General features: G+C 38.0%; 1 protein-coding gene across 1 annotated transcript in view; it reads right to left on the bottom strand.

The window, feature by feature from the left end:
- CUNH5orf34 (chromosome unknown C5orf34 homolog) overlaps positions 1–9,514 on the bottom strand; it is a 30,335-nt gene that overhangs the window by 17,686 nt on the left and 3,135 nt on the right. The window contains exons 3-6 of the mRNA XM_007461750.1: positions 6,808–7,451; positions 4,615–4,716; positions 784–913; positions 448–494 (exon numbers count right to left, since the gene is read on the bottom strand). Coding sequence (XP_007461812.1) covers positions 448–494; positions 784–913; positions 4,615–4,716; positions 6,808–7,451 — 923 coding nt within the window. The remainder of the gene's footprint in view (positions 1–447; positions 495–783; positions 914–4,614; positions 4,717–6,807; positions 7,452–9,514) is intronic.

Below are 9,514 nucleotides of genomic sequence, written 5' to 3'. Positions count from 1 at the left end.
ACAGAGTAGGGCCGCCCATACCGAAACAAAAAAAAAAAAAAAAAAAAAAAAAAAAGATTTCAATTCAAATGTCAGACTGGGAACAAGCAAATTTAGACTATTAACAAAATTTCCACATGATTACATTTTGGTCTGATATATTAATCATGTTATTAAAAAAAAAAAAAAAAAAAAAAAAAAAAAAAAAAGGGTGGATTTCAAATGTCAGACTGGGAACAAGCAAATTTAGACTATTAACAAAATTTCCACATGATTACATTTTGGTCTGATATATTAAATAGATCATGTTATGTTTCACTGTTTTCAACAACAGAACGATCCTGTTCAATGTTCTAATTGTATATGAAGATTTAGGAGTTAAGAGGTGCTTTAAATATGCAAGTAATTGTATGTGGAGAGAAAAGAATGTGCTTTTTAATATGCAAATATTAATTCAAAGAAGTATACCGATTCCAAATAATATTGCTGGTTTCAGTGTTTCCTATTGATAAATTCTATGACAGAAGAAATTTAATTTGATTTAAAAACAAACTGCTTAGGCAAATGGATGACAGAATACTGGATGAGAATACAGCAAAAATAAGGCAGTTAGTAATTACTGTGCCAATGCTGGCAGTAAGATTATATTAATTCTCTAGACTAAGAAGTAGTAGCAAGAAATTCTATAGAAGATCAAATTTCCCATATATATATATATATATATATATATTACATTTTCTTTATTCATCCATCAGTGGACAATTAAGTTGTTTCCATGTCTTGGCTATTATAAATAAATAATGCTGCAATGAATTCCGATCCTTCTTGAATGGAATAATATATAAAATAGTTTCCCAAATAAGCTCCTTCTGATTTGAAAACAGATCCATCTCCAGGATAAACCTCTACTGAGTTCATATTTTTGTGGGTAAGTCTAAGGAAAAGAAATAATCATTAAAAAAATATTTTTCTCATTGAGATCAACATATAGATGATGGCAATCATATTAAAAAAAACAGGTAGTATGAGGGGTTTTTTTGCCTATCTAAAAAAAATGGATAATTTCATACTCTGCACATCAACCAGCTAAATTAATTCTTTTGCAAAAAACAAACAGAACACCCAGAATTGGTTAATGTATCTATTTCAACTAAGCTCAACTTCTAGAAGTCAGGCATCTTGTCTTATCATCCTGGTATCCCACTGCCACTCACAGTGGCTGGTACATTATAGTCATCAAAGCAATGCCCACTGCATAGGAGTTAAATATGACAACTCCAGAACCTAAAAATAATATTATTCTGTAAAAATGAAACTAGTAGAATCAATACCTGATGGATGAGGTTAGCTATGTGTAAAAGGAGCCACCCCTAAGAGAAGGTGACTGTACCTGGAGCAGCCAGGTACAGTCAAGGTATTGGGTATATAATTTATAAAAACTTAAGCCAAGTCAATTTTATCAAAACATATATGAAAAACATATTGTCAGAAGGGGGTGGGTTTAGGTCTCATTTGTTTATTTTTGTTTTTATTTCCATTACTCTAGGAGAGAGATCCAAAAAGATATTGCTGCAACTTATCTTTTGAACACTCTTTGGAGTGTTCTGCCTATATTTTCCTCTAGGAGTTTTATGGTTTCCAGTCTTACATTTAAGTCTTTAATCCATTTTGAGTTTTTGTATATAGTGTTAGAGAATGTTCTAATTTCATTCTTTTACATGTAGCTGTCCAGTTTTCCCAGCACCACTTATTGAAGAGACTGTCTTTTCTCCATTGTATAGTCTTGCCTCCTTTGTCATAGATTAATTGATCAGAGGTGCGTGGATTTATTTCTGTGCTTTCTATCCTATTCCATTGATCTATATGTCTGTTTTTGTGCCAGTACCATACTACTTTGATTACTGTAGCTTTGTAATATAGTCTGAAGTCAGGGAGCCTGATTCTTCCAGCTCCATTTTTCTTTCTCAAGATTACTTTGGCTATTTGGGGTCTTTTGTGTCTCCATACAAATTAAAAAATTTTTTTGTTCAAGTTCTGTGAAAAATGCCATTGGTAATTTGATAGGGATTGCAATGAATCTGTAGAATGCCTTGGGTCAGTTTAACAATGTCGATGTTTCCAATCCAAGAACACGGAATATCTTTCCATCTGTTTGTGTCATCTTCAATTTCTTTCATCAGTGTCTTACAGTTTTCGGAGTACAGGTCTTTTGTCTCCTTAGGTAGGTTTATTCCTAGGTATTTTATTCTTTTTGATGTGATGGTAAATGGAATTGTTTCTTTAATTTCTCTAAGTTTCTCTAAACCTAATTAAACTTAAAAGCTTTTGCACAGCAAAGGAAACCATAAACAAAACGAAAAGGCAATCTATGGACTGGGAGAATATATCTGCAAATGATGCTACTGACCAGGGATTCATTTCCAAAATATATAAACAGCTCACACAGCTCAATATCAAAAAAACACACAACCCAATTAAAAAATGGGCAGAAGATCTAAATAGACATTTCTCCAAAGAAGACATACAGATGGGCAACAGGCACATGAAAAACTGCTCAACATTGCTAATTATTAGAGAAATGCAAATCAAAACTACAATGAGGGTGCTTCCCTGGTGGCGCAGTGGTTGAGAGTCCGCCTGCCGATCCAGGGGACACGGGTTCGTGCCCTGGTCCAGGAAGATCCCACATGCCGTGGAGTAGCTGGGCCTATGAGCCATGGCCGCTGAGCCTGCACGTCTGGAGCCTGTGCTCTGCAACAGGAGAGGCCACAACAGTGAGAGGCCCGTGTACCGCAAAAAAACCCACAAAAAAAACAAAAAAACTACAATGCGGTATCACCTCACACCAGTCAGAATGGCCATCATCAAAAAGATCACAAATAACAAATGTTGGTGAGGATGTGGAGAAAAGGGAACCCTCCTACACTGTTGGTGGGAATGTAAATTGGTGTAGCCACTATGGAGAATAGTATGGAGGTTCCTTAAAAAACTAAAAATAGAGTTACCATATGATCCAGCAGTCCCACTCCTGGGTACATATCCAGAAAAGACGAAATCTCTAATTCGAAAAGATACATGCACCCCAATGTTCATAGCAGCACTATTTACAATAGCCAAGACACAATAGCAACCGAAATGTCCATTGACAGATGAATGGATAAAGAAGATGTGGTATAATATACAATGGAATACCACCTGGCCTTAAAAAAGAATGAAATAATGCCATTTGCAGCAACATGGATGGACCCAGAGATTATCATACTAAGTGAAGTAAGCCAGACACAGAAAGACAAGTATCATATGATATCACTTACATGTGGAATCTTAAAAAACAAAACAAAACAAATGAACTTATTTGTAAAAAGGAAATAGACCCACAGACATAGAAAACAAACTTGTGGTTACCAAAGGGGAAAGGGCAGGAGGGATAAATTGGGAGTTTGGGATTAACATATACACACTACTATATAAAAAATAGATAACAGGGCTTCCCTGGTGGCGCAGTGGTTGAGAGTCCGCCTGCCGATGCAGGGGATACGGGTTCGTGCCCCGGTCTGGGAGGATCCCACATGCCGTGAAGCGGCTGGGCCGGTGAGCCGTGGCCGTTGAGCCTGCTCGTCCGGAGCCTGTGCTCCACAATGGGAGAGGCCGCAGCAGTGAGAGGCCCACATACGGCAAAAAAAAAAAAAAAAAAAAAATAGATAACCAACAGGGACCTACTGTATAGCACAGAGAACTATACTCAATATTTTGTAATAATCTCTAAGGGAAAAGAATCTGAAAAAGAATATATGTATATACATACACACACACATATATATATACACACACATAAATATATATGTATAACTGACTCACTTTGCTGTACACCTGAAACTAACACAACATTGTAAATCAACTATACTTCAATAAAAAATTTTTTTAAATAAAAGTAAAAAATTTAAAAAAATAAAAAGAAAAGAGAAAGGGGTGGTTTTCATGCAGGAAAAGGAGACCCCAAAGAACAAAAATTTCACAGATTTCTTCTAGCATTATTTACAGAAGTGAAACTCTGAATCTAGCCAACACTAGTATTCCAGTCACTAGAGAGGTGTGCTTTGTGGTAGAATAGGGATAATTCAACAGAATAGTTCAGACACAGAGGAGACATTCAGTAAATATTTGTGGCATGAATGGTGGCTGAAATCTCTTCTAGGCTAGCTAACTTCTCCTCTAATTCCATGCTCAACAGGCATCCTTCTGATGTGACTAATTCAGATGACTAGATCCCCTATTGCTTGGAAGGGGTATCCTAAATAACTGGCAAAATATTTCATTCACAAGCAAAACTAATCCCTTATTGGCTTTGGAGTTGTCACAAAAATCTTGTGAATATGGTTAATGTGAATTAGTCACAAGACATCTATGTGGACTAATAAAATTATTAATTAAATTTTATTCAGTTTTAATTAAATTTAAATTTAATTTAAATTAAATTTTATTAGTACACATAGAGATCTGTAAAACTCAGGGCCAAACACAGGAGAATGGTGGCCCCAGGCAAAACTGTACTCACGGGGGAGTCTATCCACAAGGGTCGTCCTATACCCTCTGTGACATTGCTAAATAGCTCCAAATGCAACACAAATGCCTTACCTATAGGTAATACCCTTGTACCAAACCACTTTCACTAGTTCAGGATAGGAATATTCTTCTTCACCAAACTGTCTCTGTGAAAGTGAATCACAAAAATCCCACCTGTGAAGGACAAAATACAAGCTATTAATTCTGGCTGCCTAACATAATTACCTTTAGAAGTGAACAGAACAGTGCTACTGTAGTAAGATTTATTTCTTGCTTAAGTCATTAGATCAAAGAAAAGTAAAAATTAATATGAAAGTGCATTAATGAAATTTAAAACTACAGTTGACCCTTGAACAACATGGGGGCTGGGGGCACTAACCCCAGTGCAGTAGAAAACCGAGTACTGTTATCTCTGCCTCAAAAACAAAGGTGTTTATAAATGACTCACCCAAGGGCAGGAAGCTGAAACAGTTTGGATGAAATCAGCACTCAAACCCTAGTTCTGTTGATTCCCCAAATTGTGATCTCTAATCGAACACAAACTTTCCCCCCATACTTAGTTCATTTAAAGATCTGAAAAATAAAAATACAGCACTATATTTATTGAAAAAACCTGTGTATAAGTGGACCCACACAGTTCAAATCCGTGTTGTCCAAGAGTCGACTGTAATCTTATTTTTCCATGTATTTTTCTTAGTATTTTTAATAATCTCATTATTGAATCTCAGCATAAATTCATAAATTAAGTTTCACTAACCTTTAAAATTTAGGATTCAAACAATAAATATTTACTGAAATATCTATGGTGAGCCAGGCACTGTGCAATACACACTATGGATATGACACCCAAGAAAGCAGACATGGTCCCTGCCCTCAATGGAGATTCTATCTAGCAGGGACATAAAGTAGTAGATAGTGAACATAAAGAAAAGAGAATTACTGTATGCTATGGGATTGTATAGAGCCTAATCCAATCTAGGGACTTCAGAATAATGACCCTAAGGAAGAAAGGCTTATTTATGCTAAGACCTGAAAATGAGCATACGTTAGCGAGCTGAGAGAGATAAAAGGAGTGTTCCTGGCATGGAAAGAGTAGGTGCCGGGGTAAAAGAAAGCTTGGGCAAGAATTCTATGGACCGCAAGAAGTCCAGTTTAGCAAGAGTAGAGAAAGCAAGGGCAAGAGTGGTGAGGATTACAGACCCACGAAAAGACCATATAACAGAAGGCCTGTTAAGCCATGCCTAAGGATAATGGATTTCAATCAAGGCCAGTGGCAAGTTATTGAAAAACTGTTAATTTAGAAGCATAAATCTCATTTGATGTGTACTTATAATACTGGAATTCCCAATTCTAACTACATAATCATGATAAGGCTAAAAATCATTCCCATTTTTTGTTTCCAATAACAAATATGTACTCAGAAGACTACCTGGGATCATATCCCAATTCTACAAGCACTAGGTGTGAGACTGTGCTTGAGTTATTCAACATTTCTGTGTCTCAAGTTCCTCTACAAAATGGGGTTGATAATAGTACCTACCTCATGGGGTTACTATGAGGACAAAATAGATAAAGTATAACCATGCCTGGCACAAAGTAAGTGCTCTGTGTTAGCTATTATTATTATTACTACACTACTTATACAGAGTTCATGTTACAAATCTATAACCATTAGGCTATTCATTTCTTAGTGAAGGTAAAAGGTTTGTACCTAGCCATCCAGAAGCCTCTCCATGTTTATCCCTGTTGAAGATGGACATATTTACAGTCAGTTAACCAAAGACAAGGGTGTCCTCTGAGGCTATGTATGAAAGAAAGAACCCATGATCACACACGTCAGGTCCACGCACCTGCAACAGAACTAACAGGTTCCACTGAGCAGCAGCGGATGCTCCCCAGGGCTCGCTCCCACAGAGCTCTGTGCCGTCACTTACCACACTTTAATAATCTTTTCAGTGATAGTGACCCTTACTAGACTCTAAGCTCCTAGAAAGCAGGGACTCTTAATCATCTCTACAGTCTCCATGCTTAACAAAGTACCTAGTGTAGTCAGCCTTCCACCAACATCCAATGCATGGATGTAAAGTAAGAAATATAAGCAACACATTAGCCGGGGACATTATTTACTATCCGTTACAAGCAAAGTTTTAGATCAACTGAACTTTTCTTATGAATGGTATCAGATGATTCCGAAAGAAAAATGATCCTTAGGTAAGGTCTGGTTCTGACAAAAGCATTAGGAAAAATAAGTCATTCTTCCATTACCTGTGCAGGTGTGGGACAGGACAGCTTAGTAACAGGGCCCTGGGGAGAACAGAAACTTCTTTTCCTCTTTCCTCAGAAACGTCAGAAGTTAAAATTCTCTTCTGGGTGATATCTGCATCAGTTCCAGACATATTGCTGATTTTATTACGAAAACGAAGTGCTAAAGACAAAGGATATCCCCATTCCTCCGGACAGGAGGCCACAGACCAGCACTGCTTTACCCACGTGTATACACACGTGTCTTTTGTCCCAGGTGAAGACAGCGCCGCCCTCCCTTCAGTTCCATTTACACAACTCTTCTCTAAAGGTTCTTTGGATTTCGTGATCTGAGAATAAAGTTCATTTTCTTTATTCTTCAGTCTCTGTCCTGATAAACTTCCATATGTACAGATTTTGCCAGCTTTTTCAACTAGTTTGTCCTTTTTGGCTTTATTATTTTTTTCTGACAGTACTATAGATGACTCTGGCTTCTGGCTTACTTTACACAAAAAATGTACTGTAAATTCATGCTGAGATTTGGGCAGGCAAAGGTATGCGTGACCATCTAAAGATGATATCTTCACGGTGCCACTCTGCATACATATCATGCCATCATCAGTATCAAGACCGGGCCATCTTACTTCTGAGATGTCAGTGAAGATATGCTGAGTTGAGGGGAGAAAAAGGGATGGTATTTTCTGTTAACAGTCCAATTTTTCCATACATTTGATACTTACATATTACTTAAGAAAGCTCTTAAAGTTTTGTGTTCTACTACCTAGAAAGAATGAAAAATGTCAGCCTATATATGGTTTTCCAGAGAACACTTGATATTGTTAAGATTATTTCTTAGAAAAGTAGACATAAAACACACACACACACACACACACACACACTCTCTCTCTCTCTCTCTCTCTCTCTGACAAAAAGGACAGAAAAGAAGAAAAAGAAAAATCATCTTGGTTATATTTAATGTTAAACGTATTTTGATTTAAAGTGTACAATGCATCAGAGATAAATAGATTTGCAGCCCCTCTCCAAAAGTCTACTCTGAAAAAGAATATAAATGAGGGAAGACCAGCACTACGTATGAAAAGCAATCATAACTTAAATGGTATGGAACCAGCATAACAATCACTGACAGAACAATTTAGAGAACACAGAAACAGACTCAACCGTATCTCAAAATGTTACATACGATAACATAAGGTTTTCAAAACAAGGGGGAAAGGGAGAATTACATATTTAATAAATGGTACTGAAATTATTGAACAGCATTTGGGAAATGCTATCTCAAAGGATTATCACATGGATTAAATAGGATAACATGTATAAGGTACTCGTCCTACATAGCACCAGGTACAGCACACACTAAAATAAATTCCGGGTGCCTTAAAGGGTAACATTTAAAAAAATCGAATTACTCAAAGGTAAACTGATCTGGACCAACTGCAAACAGATTCATAACAGGTAACAGTGCCTGTTGCATCTTTTCATATAAGATAAAAATGGCAAGTGTAACATAACAGTCTTTTAATCAGTTAAGCTTGCCAATTTACACATTTCACCTTCCATTTATATAAAACCTTAGATTTGTGAAAACTACTGTCAAGAAAGCCTCGTAAATTTACAGTGCTATCTATGTGTACAGATGTTAGTGTGCTAAAATTAAGGGAAGTATTCATACCATTTGCAGCAACATGGATACAACTAGAGATTACTGTACTAAGTGAAGTAAGTCAGAAAGGGAAAGACAAATACCATATGCTATCACATATATGTAGAATCTAAAGTATGGCACAGGGCTTCCCAGGTGGCGCAGTGGTTAAGAATCCACCTGCCAATGCAGGGAACACGGGTTTGAACCCTGGTCTGGAAAGATCCCACATGCCGCGGAGCAACTAAGCCCGTACGCCACAACGACTGAAGCCCGTGCGCCTAGGGCCCGTGCTCCATAACAAGAGAAGCCACCGCAATGAGACGCCCACACACCACAACGAAGAGTAGCCCCTGCTCACCGCAACTAGAGAAAGCCCATACGCAGCAACGAAGACCCAACGCAGCCAAAAATAAAACAAACAAATAAATAAATATAAATAAATAAAATGTGGCACAAATGAACCTATCTACTAAATAGAAACAGACTCACAGACATAGAGATCAGACTTGTGGTTGCCAAGGGGGAGGGGCAGGGAGAGGGATGGACTGGGAGTTTGGGGGTGGTAGATGCAAACTATTACATTTAGAATGGATAAACAACAAGGTCTACTGTATAGCACAGGGAACTATATCCAATCTCCTGGGATAAACCGTAATGGAAAAGAATATTAAAAAAAAGAATGTCGGGCTTCCCTGGTGGCGCAGTGCTTGAGAGTCCGCCTGCCGATGCAGGGGACACGGGTTCATGCCCCGGTCCGGGAAGATCCCACATGCCGCAGAGCGGCTGGGCCCGTGAGCCATGGCCGCTGAGCCTGCGCGTCCGGAGCCTGTGCTCCGCAACGGGAGAGGCCACAGCAGTGAGAGGCCCACGTACCGCAAAAAAAAAAAAAAAAAAGAATGTCTATATGTGTATAACTGAGTCACTTTGCTGTACAGCAGATTGGCACGACATTGTAAATCAACTATACTTCAATTAAAAAATTATAGGGCTTCCCTGGTGGCGCAGTTGTTGGGAGTCCGCCTGCCGATGCAGGGGACACGGGTTCGTGCCCCGGTCCGGGGGGATCCC

The sequence above is a fragment of the Lipotes vexillifer genome, unplaced genomic scaffold (genome assembly GCF_000442215.2).
Source record: "Lipotes vexillifer unplaced genomic scaffold, Lipotes_vexillifer_v1.1 scaffold1361, whole genome shotgun sequence".
In the NCBI taxonomy this organism is placed as follows: domain Eukaryota; kingdom Metazoa; phylum Chordata; class Mammalia; order Artiodactyla; family Lipotidae; genus Lipotes; species Lipotes vexillifer.
Note: the sequence above shows the minus strand (reverse complement) of the source record. Positions and strands in the feature narration are given on the sequence as shown.